At 42.5% G+C, this 17,649-nt stretch overlaps 1 protein-coding gene across 9 annotated transcripts in view; it reads right to left on the reverse strand.

The window, feature by feature from the left end:
• TLN2 (talin 2) overlaps positions 1-17,649 on the reverse strand; it is a 368,094-nt gene that overhangs the window by 72,909 nt on the left and 277,536 nt on the right. For all 9 annotated transcript variants that reach the window (XM_075897670.1, XM_006127334.4, XM_006127338.3 and 6 more), the window contains 8 exons: positions 16,009-16,098; positions 14,255-14,377; positions 11,607-11,750; positions 11,241-11,402; positions 7,986-8,126; positions 6,159-6,340; positions 4,664-4,796; positions 2,994-3,095 (listed from right to left, as the gene is read on the reverse strand). In XM_075897670.1, the coding sequence (XP_075753785.1) occupies positions 2,994-3,095; positions 4,664-4,796; positions 6,159-6,340; positions 7,986-8,126; positions 11,241-11,402; positions 11,607-11,750; positions 14,255-14,377; positions 16,009-16,098 (1,077 nt within the window). The remainder of the gene's footprint in view (positions 1-2,993; positions 3,096-4,663; positions 4,797-6,158; positions 6,341-7,985; positions 8,127-11,240; positions 11,403-11,606; positions 11,751-14,254; positions 14,378-16,008; positions 16,099-17,649) is intronic.

Below are 17,649 nucleotides of genomic sequence, written 5' to 3' on the forward strand. Positions count from 1 at the left end.
GTGACGTCCCCTTGGCGTGCTCCACTGGGGCCTTGTGTCTTACATTCCACCTCCACCTCCTTCCTCTTCCCCTCCCTGATGTAAAATAAAAACACCGGTGTTGCCACGAAAAACTCTCTTTATTTAACATCACTAGGGTGGGGAAGGGGAGGAATGAGGGCGGGAGAGGGGAGGGGGGAAACCTGGGAGGAGGGAGCTGGAAGGGGAAGGAAAGAGGAGGAAGGGGGAGGGGAAGCTCAGGGTTGGGGGTCTTGCCGGCCCTCCTGTCTCCCAGCACTGAGGGTGGGGCAGGAGGAATGGGGGTGCACGGACCCCACCAGGGGGGCACGGACCGTCTGACTCCCCAGGATGCGGTCCAGGGCCTTGTAATGTGGGCAGGTGTCTGGGTCAGCCCCTGGTTGGGAGCCCCTGGCATAGGCCTGCCGCAGCATCTTGATGTTTGTCCGCACCTGCTCCTGGCTGCGCATGTGGCCTCTGGTGGCCAGGCTGGCAGCCATGCGGCTGTAGACGGCCGCATTCCTGTGCCTAGTGTGGAGATCGTGGGCATTGGAGGCCTCTCCCCAAACCTCAATGAGGTCCACAATCTCCACACTAGACCAGGCAGGCACCCGCCTTTTGCGGCCCCTGGCAGGCTCCTGGGAGCTGCCAGCCTGGTCCTGGGGAGCGGCGGAGGGCTGGGTGGCAGCGGGTTGCTGGCTCATGCTGTGCCAGGTGCATGGTCTGCTGGCTGGGTGCTGGTAGGCTTGCAACTGGCACTGGCACCGTGGCCAGAATCTGCCCCTTTAAGGGCTCCGGGATTGGGGGGGAGCAGACGAGTTTTCCTGGTTGTGCCCAGAGTGGCCACCAGGGCTCCCTGGGAAGGGCTGGAGGCCGCATATTTCGAATTAAGTGTCTACACAGCACTTATTTCGAATTAGCTATTTCAAATTTGGCGTTACTCCTCATAGAATGAGGTTTACCAAATTCGTATTAAGCACTCCGCTATTTCAAACTAATTTCAAAATAGCGGTTTGCATGTATAGATGCTATTAAAGTTAATTCGAAATAACGGCTGTTATTTCGAATTAACTTTTCAGTGTAGACATACCCTAACTTTTCCTCCGACACTTTTTCCCCGACTTTTTTTTTTTTTTTTTCTTTTTTGGCTTAACAAAAAATCCTTGGTGTTCCTCAGAAAAAAAATTATTGTTTGGCGTTCCTCGGTCTTAAGTTTAAGAAACACTGGTCTATAAAGAACCACCACATATGGTTAAGAGGATGGACAGGACCAGTTAATAATCACACATCTTTACCATTTAGAGCAGCAATAGTCAGCCCGTGGCTCTCTAACATGTCTCCTATGACTCTTTGGAGCACATGATAGCAAAATACTGTGATTTAATCATTAATTGATCAGGAAGCTTTTACTATCTTATTAACCAACTGCAGTTGATAAAATAATAATACTTTGGCAGTCATTTTGCTGTGAGAATTTTATAAATCTGCATCTAAAAACCTAAATACTTCTCTGATCTCGTTCATATTATATACAGCTCATATTACATGAGCTAGGGCTGCCAAATTTGGTATTCAGTTTCCTCTTCTCCTAACTTAAAGCAAAGTCTTGGTTTGGTTGTGCCAGGACAACCAGAAGCCCTGGGGAAAGGATTGTTTTCCATAACATTCAAAGGCAGGGGCTGCTGTTCAGAGCGATGCAATATGGGAGTAGCCACTGGGGCAGCGACCCTACAAGGGTCAGCTAGCCCGCAGAGTGTCCACTGGCACTGGGGCAGATGTACCACCAAGGAAGTGGCCAGCAGGGCTCGAGAGCCACCATCTTGCCTGCCAGCACACCAAGTTAGGGGCCTTCTGCCCAAACCCTTTCCCCACTCCCGGTTGGAGGCGTCTGGGGGGAGAGAACAGGTCCCTGACAGCTGAGGGGGCGTCTAGGGGGTGCAAGTAAAGGCCTCTGACAGGCTGGGAAGGGCCTGGGTAGAGATAGAACAGGCCCCTGGTGGGAGTGAACAGATCCCTGGTAGTTGGGGAGTCCTGGGGGGTGGAGGGGAGAGGAGAAAACAAGCAGGGGACTCCCTGCCCTGAGACCCTTCTTATCCACAACCCTCACTCACACACACCCTGCCCCTACACCCCAAGGCCATGCTCTGAAGGACCTGGGCAATGAAGGGTAAGTCTGTTAGTATATATACACAAATCAGAGATCTCCTAGAGGGCCAATAATGTCACTAAAGACAGTGTTTAAAAAAAGGGGCTGCTGTTCTTGTGTTTTTTTATTTCAAATTTCTGAGAAACAAAAAAACTGGTGCACAACTTTATCCAATTCCTTGCCTGCCAGAGTTTTAGTGTTTGCCAGAGTGTGATTTCAAGAAGCCACTCTCTTTTGGGGGCCAGAGGGGCTGAGTCACCTTTTAATGACTCCATTTCCCAAGGATCTGCATATTTGACACATTAATCTAAAAAGAAACACTTCTGCAATTAAGCAAGTATTAATGCAACAGACAGAGGTCTTCAATACATAAATAAGACATTTTTAGTAAATCCTAAAACAGGAAAAGCGCTCAATACCCACAACATTAAGGAACATTTTAAAAAGCATCATCCAAATCCAAGATGAAAACAATGCAAAGAACATTTGTTTATGACATAATTACTGAATACAGCACTTAAAACATATAAAAAACCCCTAACAATTCAGAATTAACTCCAAAACTTAGTCCTCAATTAACCCTCATGTGGCCAGGAATTGAAGGTCTTGTATCAAAGCAGCCAGAGGACAGCGAGTAATCTTGCATGTCCTCTTCTATGCAATAATTAGGCATATAGGTTCAAACAATTTTTGCCTCTGATTTAAATTTTCTGTCTTCAGGAATACAAGATCTTTCCCCCACCCCATATTTCTTTGTCCTTATTTAAATGTAACAGGAATAAGCTTGCAACACACTGCAGCAGCTACCATTGTCTCATTAATGACACTAAATAGAGGACCACATAAGTACCTTGTGTCCCAGCTGAGCTGCCTCTCCTCGGGCTGCTGTTGCTATGGGATCAATAAGATGCCCAATTTCCTGAACAACTGATGTCAACTGTTCCTGTAAAGCCTAACAGAGAGAGAGACTGTCAGTTCTTTCCACAGCAACTCATTCAGTGAGCCACACCATTTCACAAGATACCCTCGTGCCAGCTGAACTGCAAAGAACCCTGTCAAACCACATTCCGCAATATAAAGAGCAGATGCAAACGAGTAAGTTTTATTTACATGCTTGTCCATCTCTCCACATTGATACTCCCCTCTTGCAGAATGCCCTGGCAGAGGCTGTTTGCTGCATGAAGAAGATAAAAAGGCTGCTTCTAGCTCTGGCTCTCAGTGCCTGTTCCAGCTTTCGCTTCTAGCTCCAGTGGAAACATAACAAGTGATGCTATTGTTGCCTCTGATTTAATGACATTAGAATGCTCAGAAAATCACCAGGACTGTTGTCCTAAACATGAGTCAGCACTTTCAAGGCCACAGTGCTGCACAGAGAGGAATATTTTCATCGTGGACTCCACACATTGATATGAAAGGGAATGGAAAAATAGGAGAAAGGACTGATCTCCAAAAATACGGTTGTGGAGACATAAGGAGAAAGAAGGACCTGGTGTCAGAAATGACAACACTAGAACTATTTCCTTCTAGGTCAAAGGCAGTTCATGCCTTGAGAACCAGGATTTAGCTCATCTTGCAAAAAAACCAAGAAATCAAACAGCATTTTTATGATTTGCTTTATTTACATAATGCTTTAAATAAGGTTTGGAAGCTTAAGCAGTGCTTATTTAAACTTCTACCACTTACGAAGGTGCAAAGCAGGATGGACATTTTTAACAAAAGGAAAGAGAAATGAAGTTTTTCTAAAAAGAAACTTTTGTGATAACTTTGTGCGCTTTTATTTCTCATGAGCCACTGCAGGAAGACTAAAGTTTTAGTGGTGTATCTAGCATTGCTGCTTAGCTTGAAATTGAACAATCCCTTGCACGTGTAAATTTAAAAGAGAAGCATTTCATATCAATTTCATGAAATCTGGAAGTAAATGTAAAGCTATTTTGTGTAGGAGACAGGAATAATGACAACCTTTATTATTAATGATGGACTTTTATTTGGATATGAAATGGATCACTCAGAGGGCTCACTACGTTAGGAGTATATGTTAGTAGTGTTTCCCTCACAAATATGTTGAACACTTGCAATGTGGAATGCTTATCTTGGGACTGTGCTGTCTGCTTTCCAATTAAGTGAAATGCCAGAATTTGATCAATGAATATATTTGATTAAGGGAAAAAAAGGAAATATAAAAAACAATGCCCCTCAGGCCTGCTGTGAGGAGATGCTAAATCGCATCTAGTCATTCACCCTTAATCCATGTCGCATCAAATTTTATTTTGCCTCAATGTCTTCCCTATCATGGAGTCCTATGAACACCACCATTAAACATCCCAGATTAGTCCAGAAATCAATCTGTGGATTTGCTATAAAAGTCTTCTAATGGGAAGATTTCTCTCCTGAGGGCAGTCTGGATTGCCTCCACATACAGTACTTCCTAGTTCCAATGTTTTCCTTCTGATATGAAGAAAAGCAAAAACACAACAAGTAGGAGTGCTTAATTTCACTCAGTTACGATGTAGTCTGTCTTACCTCAACTGAGATGTCGTCTCTTGTGGCCAAGTTCTGACTGACTGCTGCAAGGGAAGCTTGTTCAATATCTCTAATACATCTATTGATTCCATCAATGGAGTAATCACATTCTCTCTGGCCCGGGGCTTTGTCCCTGAAGCAAAAAAAAGATATGGGTAATTTAAGGTTGAAGAAGAGCCTCCCTCATGAATCCCCACAAAATGCATTTCATTAATAGACAATACACGAAGCAAATGGGGCAGCAAGACAGAGAACTAGGCTTGGCTTGTTGTACCAAGAAGGGTTTAAAACACATAGTCAAGATGTTCTGGATGTTTTGTGGTATGTTAGCTCTAAGGATCTGGCAAGAGGAGAGAGCCTTTAAGGAAGCAGAACCATGACATTCTCTCAGGTGAGTAAGTAGCTGTACTAGCCACTTTAAAGAAGTACCCTCGAAAGCTGGTCATAGCAGAGGATTTAAGAAAAGCAACTGAGATAGATGAACAAAGTCTACCAGCCACTGCTGAATATAGGTGAGAAATCAATCAATAGTCCCATGAAGAACTCACTGGGTATTAGTTATATTTTACTCTCAAACAAAAATTCATCTGTGGGGGCTTTAATCTAGACTGGCAGTTTGTGGTTGAAGTGTAAAATCATGAAAAGACAATATTACTTTAGATACAAATACAAAACTACCAATATTCAGTTTATTCACTCACTACTCACTTCCACTGAAAGTCAGGATATATCATGTAATCCCTCTTTTTGTGTGTGTGTTTAAGTTTACATACAAAAAAGGTTTATTGATTCTTCTAAAATTTAGGTGCATGCACACACAGATGCAAAAACAATCTTATAAACTAATCAGAAAAAAATTGTAGTAGAGAACAAACACTGAAGTTGTAACCCTAGACATCCTATTTGACCTGCCTAAAATTATAGGCAATATGCAGGGAATGTTTTTCACATTCTGAATATTATTAAGTATGTTTTACATATATTCTGATTTACATAGGCCAACAGTATTTTCTGCTCTCTTTGCTTTAAACTGAATAAAAAGAGTAACTTGGCAAAACCCCCACTTTCTAGAGCTATACGATCATCAGTGACGTTTACACACAAAGTATAAACCGAGAGATCTTGTGTACCATAGAATGCAATCAATAGTTGTCAAACAGACAAAGGCACACACTGCTAAGGAATTAAATTGTATTTTCAAGCTTCTAAGAATGAATAAAACAATAGCAGGCAATAGAGAAAGATTAACTCTTATCACAGCTCCCTCTGTCCTTTCAGCTGTCCATGACTTCCTATTCAGATATATAGCAAAGGAAACATTTGCTGTATAGCAAGCAAATAGTGCACAAGTCCTTGTGCATGGTTTTCATCAGTGAAATGACAATGGCAGCATGGGCCACTTGCTACTTCCATTTCATTCCACATTGCCAGATAAGGTGCTGAGGTATTATGTCATGAGAGTGGAAGACAAAAAAAGTTAGGACAGAAAACGTACCTAATGGACGTGATCAGACTCTTAATTGAATCTGAAACCGTATGCGAATGCCCAGCGAGTACAGACCAGGTAGGTGGGTCTTTGGGATTGATGGCTAGCGAACGAGCAGTTTTGATCAATAAAGCTGAGCTTTCCAGCATCGTCTTGGCAGAAATCAGAATTGGCTCCTGTGCTCGGGATCCCTGTGATCAAAAGAGCAACAAGACACACATTCGAGGAACAGAATTAGACTCTTCTTCAAAATAAGTGGCAAACGCTTGGACTGCTTGCATGCTAACAAAGATGTACTGAGGGAGGACTAAACATAACACTCACAGTAGCAGGAAATGCAGAACATTTGTAAGTCACCCTTAGAGTCTGTCAACTCATTTTGCTCCTGAAGAGCTAGTTTTATTTATGGCATGAGAGTGCCATCAAGAAATGAATCATTATGTAATATTAGACAGGGAGAAATCACTGCAGTAAATTCACTGTAGAAAGAAAAAAAATCCAGCTAATTTTCTCTTTGTTGTACTTAAGCAGACAGCTTTTAGATTAGCAAAGGGGATACATTTAAGTGAAAAGAGGAGAAGCCTGAGACTCTTGCCCAAATAGAGAACCAGTGGGCATAATTAAGCAGCATGATAACTAGTTGCAACCATTATGAGATGGAGGCAAATGTGACTTTTCAACAGATTAAATAAATGTGGACTAAAATATTGTAATTCAGTCACAAAATTTGCATTTAATATCCTAAGTGACTGCTAGCAAGCTAGAAACACCAACTCTGTCAGGCCTGGAGGGGACAGATCCTAAGCATATCAATTACATTATGTCCCACAACATGTGGATCCAGATAGGCACAGTTGCTGAATTTTCTGTTTCTGCTGTCTTCAGCTTGAGATGAGGCCACTGAAACAGGAGTCAACAGTTCGTATACCAGCTCTGAATACATCTGCAGTGCCGCACAGTCTCTGTTACAATGGGAACTTTGATAGTTTTGAATGAGCTTTAGCTCTCTAAAATTCCATGAATTTCCTACCTGCATGTTAGACTGTTTTCTTTTGTGAAACCCATTCCCCACAAAAAGCTACTTCTTGTCAACACCACTTTTTCTAGAAGCTGGATAACTGAGACATAAGCCATTCAATGCAGCCTAGTGATAACTTCCTTTTAAATTGCCTTTGAAACACAGCAGACATACGACTTCCCTGGATAGCAAGAACTACCTGACAACGCGCAAGTCATGAGTACTATGTTAAGAGCTAGTAGCAAGAGATAAAAGGGTACCATCACAGCATCACCAGGCTTGTATCACCTGTGTGAAATTCAAGGCCAGTGGTTAACTGATAAAGAGTATACCCTTCAAGAGGTCCATACAAAGGAACTCAAGGAATGCAGCCTGGCAGATCGGATCAGCCCTTCAGCTAGGGCAGATATTTAAAACAGGAAAGGGCTTTTGTTGCAGGCTATCGGCTGCACAGGGAATGTGGGAAAGACTGTTTCATGTATCTGTGCTGCAAGCAATTCTCAAAGGAAAAGAAGCAATCTTGAATACTGAACTGGCCAAGTAAGAAAAACAAAGGATTAGCCACTCTTTTCACTGACAGTGTAAATCACTTGTTACTTTAAATTCATGAAAATGTTCCTGAAAGGGGATCATAGGTCTTGATCCTGCAATGAGTTCTGCATATCCACATGGAACTCTATGAAGGATCAAGTTCTTCAAAAGTTTTCTTGGTTACAAAAGTGTAACTCTACATTTTACCTTTGATAATAAAGCTATCATGAGGGAAGGAGGACACATCAAGTGCTTATTCTATGATAACAATACAACTCTCTTCCTACCTCCATGCTGATTTGGGCTGGTACACTGACAAACTCTGGATTGGAAGCAAATGCTGTCAGATTTTCCACAGCTTCAATCAAAGGTGCAGTTGCAATTCTACACTTGTTGCGGTTATCTTCAGAGAAATCACCATCCAGGGCCTGGCAAAGAGCACGGCAATTAGTTACGTGAACCTGGCACCTCTTGAGGGTAGTGGCACAAGAGCCCGTTTGTAAAGGCTCAGAAGGATTACATACCGAAAAAAGATGGTTTAATTCTCTGTAACTTTCAAAACACTTATAACATTTGAGATTTGCAAATAGATTTGAATGCTCCTTCAGACATTAGAGATGTTAAATTGCATTTAATCAGCTAATTGAGTAGTGAATGGAATTTCCATCAATTACTCGATTAGTCGATAAGGTGGGAAACTGCAGAGTCGCAGTGGCCCGGGAGCTAACCCAGCTGCGGAACAGGTAAGCATCCGATATTTTCGCCTCCTGTCTGGTAAAAAAATTCAGAAAATACCGGACACCTAAAATGTCCAGTATTTTTTGATTTTTTTCCTGGCCAGGCGGCGAAAATGTCGGGTGCTCACCTGTTCCGCAGGAGAGCTATCTGGCCTCCCAGTGGAGACAGTGCTGGGGAGAACCGGCTTTTAAGCCAGCTCCCCCTAACACTGGCTCCTGCTCCCTCCTCTTGCTGCCTTTTTCTGACAGAGGCAGCAAAAGGGGAAGGGAGAAGCGACTAGCTGAGTCACTACTCGACTACCTAATAAGCATATGTTTATCAGGTAGTCAACTAGTAGGGTTGCCAGGTGTCTGGTATTGACCCGGACAGTCCGGTATTTTCACCCCCTGCCCGGTAAAAAAATTCAGAAAATACTGGACACCTAAAATGTCCAATATTTTTTTATTTTTTTCCCGGCCAGGCGGTGAAAATATCAGGTGCTCACCTGTTCTGCAGGAGAGCTATCTGGCCCAGAGCAGGAAAAAAAGATGGCGGACTGTTAGGGCCAAAAAGCATTTTTTAAAGGGCCATGCTGTCTCGGGGTCTTTTTTTTTTTTTTGCTCAACAACTTTGGTCCGCATCCCTCCTTTTTTTCCCCCTCAACAGAATTTTTTCCCCAGTGTTTTTTGGGGGGCAGGGGAGGGGAGGGAGAGGAGTTCAGGATTTTTGGTTAAACCATCTGGCAACCCTATTGACTAGTTGCTTACATCCATACCAAACACAAAGATAATCTTTGACTTAACACTTTGGAAAAAAGAAATAAATTTTAACACAGTATGTTTCTTCACTTGTTCATATGATTATTGACCCCAAGCCCAAAGCAGCTGTGCTGAGACAAAGGGCAGGAAAAAGCTTAAAATAACTGCACTCTAGTGACATTCCATAAATCATGTTTTAATACCTCAAGTCCACAGTTGCTAACAAGTCGATCCTTTTCTTGGTGACTAAAACCTCTAAGCCAGATATTCATCTTCACAGGTGTTATTGACTCATTTTCACATAAGTGAACCCATCTCCTTCATAATCTCAGAGGAAATAGCCCAATATGAAAGCAACTTCAGTATAAAATCATAATAGAATAACCTCCACACCATCCCTGCAGGCTCAGAATTCTTCCTCTCCATACCTAGCACCTTCTGCCATCAGCTGAATACAGTGGTTTTACATTTTGGCAACAAGCCAGCTAAAGGCTTACTGAGAGATTGAGATTCATGGTTCCCATGTTTCTCACAAGCTTCATTCCTTCTCATGAGAAACCACTTTCTACCAGAATTTGGGGAGGTATTTAGAAAACAAATGGTTGACATTTAACAAAAGTTAAGCATTATTTTTAACTTGAAAAAAGCTAGTCTGTCTCAATTTTGAAAGTGGCATCCTCATATACAACCCCAATCCAGACAACTAATAGCTAGAGCTGCAGAGGTTACCTGTTTCAGATGCAGCAAGAACATTTATGCCTGGCCAACCCTTGAAAGTTATACCAGTATAACTGCTATGATATAGAACTGCTATGATATAGAAATGATACGTACATGTATTTGTACAGGAGTACAAACACCTTAAAGTAAGCATAGCTGATAGGCTCTAGGAATTATTTTGGGAAGTTGTATGGCCTACACTATATAGGAGGTCAGACCAAATTATCACAAAGGTCCTTTCTGGCCTTAAAACTACACATTTAGTCTCTCCTTTTTAAAGCTGCCCATGCTTCCCATTACAAGACCCTGATTTCAGTTGCTTGTAACTTTGCCAAACTTTAACTATTTAGTGTAAAACTTTCCATCCAGTTCTTTTATTAAAAAAACCCCACAGAAAATGTAGAAAATTATATACATACAACTATCTTAAAAGAGCATTTTTGTGTTATGCAGGCAAGCTGTCAAACGTTAAGAGATGCATAAAATTAAGATAGCCTGTGCAATCTTAATTAGTCTCCCATGTGATACAGTCTTGAATTCCATAACGACATACCGTTTTTTTTTTTTTTAGTATCCAGCCTGTGCACAAGCTGGATTTGCTCTGTGGATCTATCGGGGTTGTGCAGCAAAGAAAGTGATTGTCTACAGTATCCCTGATATATTTTCTGGGTGTTGCAAATATAAATTAACGTTGTCTGATTGTGAAGCACTCAAATATAGTGATGAGCACTGCAGAAAAGCTGCTGGACACATTAATCTTCAAAGCAGCAGTTGAATAATGTAAAGAAAGTCTGGACCACACGTAGGATAGGGAGGATACAACAATATTGAACAGCTGCTCATTAAGTATGCACCATCCATTGATGTACTCAATGAGGAGACCCGCCGACAGGGTGGGAGGGGAAAGGGGACAGCAGCCCCAGACCCCAGCAATTCTAAAGGGACTCAGGGTCCCCCTGGGCCCTTTAGAATCTCCACCGGAGGGCTACACAGTGCACTCTGTTGCAGCTCTAAGGGCCAGCGGGAAGGTAGGGGTTCACTGAGCCATATGGGCTGTGTGGGGGCTGGTTGCCCTGGTCCCACCCATCCATACAGGCTCTTTACAGCTGCATTCACACGAAGGAGGCTTGTACCACTTGAGCTATGCCAGTACAGTGAAGTGTTCAGCTTTCCAAGTTTATTTAAGGTATGCCTATACAGTGTTTTGCATAATGGGGTTGAGGTCCATGACAAGTCCTAATGAATGACAATATTTTAAGAAGTGTACTGCTAAGAGAAAGAAGATACTCTTAAAAAGGTGCTCTTCTGTTTCAGCAGAGCTGAAGAAAAATGAAAGAGAACATGTACCTTGATAGTTTTCACCAGGTTGGCGGTGCTGTTGGCAACTTCCTTAGCTGATTGCACGAAATGTCTCTTGGCAACAGGGTTGGCTGTCTTCGATGAAGCAATACGACAAGCGTTACACAAAGCAGAAGTATGCTTGGCCACTATTGTGGCAGCTGACAAAACCTGAGAAGACAGATGACACGAAAGAGGTGTGGAACCAGGCAAAGGAACAAGGTAGTAATGCCATTTTAATTCTAAACAAACCATGATTCAGACCCTTTCTGTGTCCCAAAGCTGAGTATTTGCCTTCATGAACTGTCAAAGCAAACAGATGGGTCCCAATACATCTCTAAAAAGGTCTCCTCGCAACGCTCTGGAATGAATTACCTGCGAAGGGCTACTAGCTGGGTCCACTAGATTTTGGCATGCCATCTGGATCGCCTGATTGGCCCTGGCAAACTGGATAGGATCAACAAGGCCCTGGTGACCAGCTTGACTGTTAGGGTCTGAGATGCCAACCAGGTAAGCAGCCTAGAAAGGGAACAGGAAATAAAATGCAAATTCAAAGATGGTTGAATGAGCCAGCCAAATGTTGATTGACCAGGGTAGCCACGCTGTAGTTAGGAGTCAATAGCAAAGCTGCTATTAATAAATGCCTAGCAATGAGCCCGGAGGAGGATGGAAAAGCTGGTGTCACTGTAATATGATTTGTGAAATCTCATTAGTCTAAACAAAACTGCTCAGCAAAATCCAAAGGGTGAAGATACTTCATTATCCCAATAAGCATCCAAGGAGAACTGATTTATCCCTAGAGAAGCCAGGTAAGAACTCCGATGCTGACTGTTCAAGGTAACTTTCATCCACTCACAGCAGCCAGATTTTGAGGGTTCCAGTATTTTGTTCGGGTTTGAACAAACCCTTCAGTTCCCTACACATTGCCTTTTCATGCCTCGAAACAAAAAACCTATCCTCTTCAATACACAACATAGCAACCATGTGTAAAATGACACATTTTACTCATGCCGTGAAAGAGACACTTGGTTTGTAGAGCTGATCATTGGGCCCAGGAAGCCTGATGCTGCAGGCCACACCCCACGTAAATACATATAATGGTCAGTACTAATCTCAGTTTTTATTTAAACAATGATTCTACCCTTCTCACCATAGAGATCAGGATTTTTTATAGAGGCAAAGCTATGTTTGGAAGTTACTTTCTGATTTTCCTTACAGAGCGTAAAATTTTCACATGCCATCACCTCCCTCAACAAATCAACCCAGGGCTTTAATTGTGGGACCAGAAAGCTCACATTCACAGATTATTTAGGGGTTTTTTTTGCGGGGGAGGGAGTGGCAGAGCAAGTTGCAGTTGCAAGGGATGGTCCCTCGTAGAGAGCTCCTCCACGGAGAAGGCAATATCACTTTTCGCCACAAGGGGGAGCAGCCGAGTAACTCGGGAAGCAGGCTGGTCTGAAGTACAGGAAGTCCCCAATTTACGGAACAGGTTGTGTTCCTAAAGTTCATTTGTAGGTCAGCTCTTTAGAACTTGGAACATATTTTCACACAAAATAATGTTATAAATGGTCGTTAGGTTCACAGGCTAGCCCACAAAAGCCTATTTAATCCATAATGTGTATTTGCAATAAAAAATAATAGAAATAGTTTTTTCATTTAACCTTGAATGCTGCTTGAAGAATGGCAGTTTAATTAGAAACAAATGAGGAGGTAGGTGTAAATTCCCTTGGCTGCCCCTTTGGCTCTGCGCTGGCTCATGCAGTCAGTCTTATCCTCTAGCCAGCAAGCAACATGAGAACCGGCAGGTGGATTCCAGAGGAGCAGGGGTGCAGCCAGTGGCTGGAGAGAAGTGGCAGGTTTCCCCTTCAAAGTGCTGCTTCTCTCCAGCCACTGTGACCACTCTCTGCTCCACTAGAGTTCTCTGGCCAGCATTATGCTGCTTGCCACCACCTACGTGCCTTGCCTGCTCTCCTGAGGCTGTGTCTTAACATCCACCCACTTCTTCCTATCCCTGTTCTCTGGCTCTGCTTCCTCCAGAGAGGACCTAGTTAACTTGAAACTGAAAACACCTGCTAGACCTATTAGCAGAACACTGAACCTATCAAAGTGCCATTTAGGTGGTAATGAAGCAATTGAACAGGCATTTGCCAACCCCACATATACACTGTCAGTTTCTGAATTTACTGAGTTAGGTATTTTTAAAGAAAATTTTAAACTAAGGTTCTGTAAACTCACGAGTGTGTTGCTGAGGATAATAAAAATCACATCTCTAAAAAAAACTCACCACCTGCATCTTCCAGTTGCTGTTGGGGATAGGAGCACCAGAACGTCCCTGAAGGTGAGCTTTTGTATGTTCGTAAGTCAGATGTTTGTAACTCGGGGGGTGCCTGTACACAGTGTTAGCAGCCTGATCCAACTATATTAATGACACCTCTGAACATTGCAACAGTTTAAGCTTCTTAGATACTGAGAAAATATCCAGACAGTTGTAATAGGTCTACGACATACATTTACCATAATCTCTTTTCCTGTGCGAAAAGCGAAAGAGATTATGTGTAGTTTGAAGATATGGACGGAATATTATAAATGACCCCAGAATGCTTTCTTTGTGCTTAATACACAAAGCACAAATCACTCAGCTTCAAAGGAACTCAGGTTTCTCTGTGCTTCCTTCTCTAAATTAGTTCTGAGGGGGCAAGATCTTGGGGACTATGCATAGAATTGGGAAGTAGAAACACAAATGCATGGCATGGCTCTGACACTCACTTCCTCTATAACCTTGGGAAACTCATTTAACCTCCCTGTCTCATTCTCCCTCCAAAGAGGCATAATATTGCTTTCCTCACCTTACAATATTGCCTTATTAGTTAATGTCTGTCCCAATCTTCCAAGATGAAAAACACTCAACAATACAACTATTTTGATTCTTTGGCCAACACAAATGAAATATTCACGCACACAAGATACAGCTGTACAGAAACAGACTCATATTTGTTTTATGGGCTTCCTGATCAAATGTTTACCTGAGCTGCAGCTTCTGTGAGACCACAAAGAGCTTTGGAAGCAACTCCAACACATTCTCCAAAGACCAGAAGATCCCCAATCTTGGCATTCTGGGAAATGCCTGCCATTGATTCTCCAAGGACCTTAACAATTGAAACAGAGTAAATTATTCCCTCAGTTTACTTCACTCTACATGGGAGTGTTTCCCAAACTTTCCTGAACAGCACAAAGGAGCAGAGGTAACAACTCAGCACAGCCTCTTCATCTGCTCCCAAATGCTTCCTGAAACGTTGCAGAAAAGGCATTTGCAGCTTGACATATAGGAAATATCCCAATATTGGAATGCCTGTTAAATCTAACTGTTTGTCTCACTGAAGCCTGCCTTACTGAAACTATTTCACTAGGAGGGTGGTGAAGCACTGGAATGGGTTACCTAGGGAAGTAGTGGAGTCTCCATCCCTAGAGGTGTTTAAGTCTCAGCTTGACAAAGCCCTGGCCAGGTTGATTTAATTGGCATTGGTCCTGCCTTGGGCAGGGGGCTGGACTTGACGACCTCCTAAGGTCTCTTCCAGCTCTATGGTTCTATGATTCTACTAGGTTTGTTTTTAGCTTGCAATATCTTTGGTATAGCACCAAAGCAAATTAATTCATGCTCTAGTGCATTAGGCAGCCTCTTTTTCTTTCATATTCTGAAGACTTTGGGACAATTCTAATGTATCACATACAAGATCAAAATGAAGATGCAATAAGACTTTCAGTCAAGGATTTCCAGTGCATGGTTAAGATTTTCACTGTAAAATACTTTTGCGGTAATGTAGTAGTAACTTTAAACACAGAATTTTTGATAATGGCAGATACAGTGAAAAATTAATTTCAATTCAAACCTCAGTTTGAAACAAGTTTTGTTCCACAGGCAAAGCTAGTCAATTAACAGCTTTTGTGTGTATAAATGAAGCTATATGATTTTTTCTAGTTTAGGCACAGGACACAAAATGGTTAAAAATAACCCCAGATTTTACAGTACTTGTTGGTATTAGGGATATAAATCGACTACTGATAAGCCTTGACTACTCGCTTCCCTACCCCTTGCTGTCTCTATTTCAGAGGCAGTAAAGAGGGGGGAGCTGGTAGGGGGAGCGGGGAAGAGCTGGCTCAAAAGTTGGTTTCTCCCTCTACCGTCTCCATATGGCAGGGGGAGAGTGGCAGGGGAGGAAGCAGTGCAGAGGGGCACCCAATGCAAGCTGGGATTGTCAGGTCCCAGACAGCTGCAGCTCTGCTTTTTAAATGTAGAGCGGCTCTTACTACATTTAAAAGGAAAAGCCACAGTGGTCCTAGAGCAAGTGCGAACGGGGACTCCTCAGTCCCCGCTTGCACTGCCCCTGGGAGCTAATCCCCTTAAAACTAACTGAATAGTCGATGGAAATTTCATTGACTACTTGATTAGCTTATTAACTGCTACTTAACATCCCTAGCTGATATCCTGAGGTATTTAGATTGTTAGGTCAGTTAGATCTCAGACAACATCATGGCAACCACATGATCTTAAATGCAATCAGCACAATAGGTCTTCAGATGATCAAAAAAATCCAAACATAAAGATTGCTTACACGAGCCTCAAAAGAAGTTTTACCATGGAATTTAATAAGAATACAGAAAACAATTTTTCCCAGAAGCAGACATTCTTTTTTCAATCTATTTTATTATCGTGCAGACACCTCTTTTGACTAGAAATTGTTTAACACATCCACATATGGAAGCAGAGGAATAGAATTACCTTGGAGTTTTCCATAACACCCTCAATACAATCGAAGTATGAGAGGTCGCTTACGGGTTCATTGGGGTTATCCAGCATTCCCTTAACTGTCTGAAAAAAAGGAGAGCAGCTTCAATTACTACAATTAGTTATACCATGGATCTGAGCCACACAAATACACCACCACCAGTGGACTTATCTGCACCCTACTTCCTTTATCACCAGGTAAAGAACATGAATTCCAGACACAACATGATTTCTAGTCCATAAATATTTTAGAAGCTGACTATTTGTAACTTTTCTCTGTGTCATAGTATCATCAACTGGCAACCCTTCTCTGGAACTCAGAGCCTGCCTGGGAATAAAAAAATAATTCAAGAAGCTGCCACCTCTTGTTACTTATTGCATGGAGACACAAGCAGCCACCAGGTTAAATATAAGTACACTCTCTGCTTGCATTTTTCCACCCTCCAAGCACCTTTACTTCTGCCAAATGCTATGTGAAAATACTTAAGGTGCAAGTAGAATTATGTAAGAGTTACCCTGTGCCTGGCGTGAACCTGGACCTTGAGAGAACTGTACAATTATCCAAGAAGGAAGCTACAGGTTGAACCTCTCTAATCCAGAGCTCTGTCGTCCAGAAACATTTGTCATCCAGAGTCCCATGAAGTTCGTTTACAGTCACCAGTCCTGGCTCTCAGTGTTCTGTGATGTTACTTAGCTCTACTTTACCCCTAAATGTCCTCTAACAGCACCAAAAAAACCAGCAAGCAAATGGTCTGGTAGCACTTTATAACAAAACATGTAGATGGTATCATGAGCTTTTGTGGGCACAGCCCACTTCTTCAGATGACCGGAGTTATCACTAGGGCTGTGTCCAGACTCAAGGTTTTTTTTGAAAAAAGTAGCCTTTTTTCGAAAAAACTTCACTTGCGTCTAGACTACAGCCGCGTTCTTTTGAAATTAAATCAAAAGAACGCGGCTTTTCTTTCGACGGCGGTAAACCTAATTTCACGAGGAAGAACGCCTTTTTTCAGAAGTGCTCTTTCGAAAAAAGGTGTTCTTGAATGCAAACAGGGCGTTTTCAAAAGAGAGCATCCAGACTGCCTGGGTGCTTTCTTTCGAAAAAGCGGCTTGCTTTTTCTAAAGTACTGGTTGCAGTCTAGACGCTCTTTTTCGAAAGAGGCTTGCAATCTAGACATAGCCTAGGAGATAAGAAAACTCGAATAAATAGAAGAAGGGAAAAGGGGGAGAGGGGAAGAGAAAGATGCTCTGTCACCCACCCACCCCTACCTCTATACATAAAGTATCAGGAGAAAGGGTGCTAAACCTGAGTAGATAAAGATCAAAGTCAGTGGATAGATTGGTAAGGCAGGAAGGATACCATTCAGAAAGCTGTTAGTCATAACTCCGGTCATCTGAAGAAGTGGGCTGTGCCCACGAAAGCTCATGATACCATCTACATGTTTTATTACTCAATAAAGTGCTACCAGACCATTTGCTTGCTTTTTTTCTGTAACAGACTAACTCGGCTACCCCCTGAAGCTCTCTAACAGCACAGTAAGCCACGGAAGTGTTGGTAATACTGCTAAACAATATTGACCTCCCATGGTCCAGAAAATTCTTTTGTTCGGAACCAGTCAGGTCCTGAGTGTTCCAGAC

This window comes from Pelodiscus sinensis, chromosome 14 (assembly GCF_049634645.1).
Source record: "Pelodiscus sinensis isolate JC-2024 chromosome 14, ASM4963464v1, whole genome shotgun sequence".
Classification (NCBI taxonomy): Eukaryota; Metazoa; Chordata; order Testudines; family Trionychidae; genus Pelodiscus; species Pelodiscus sinensis.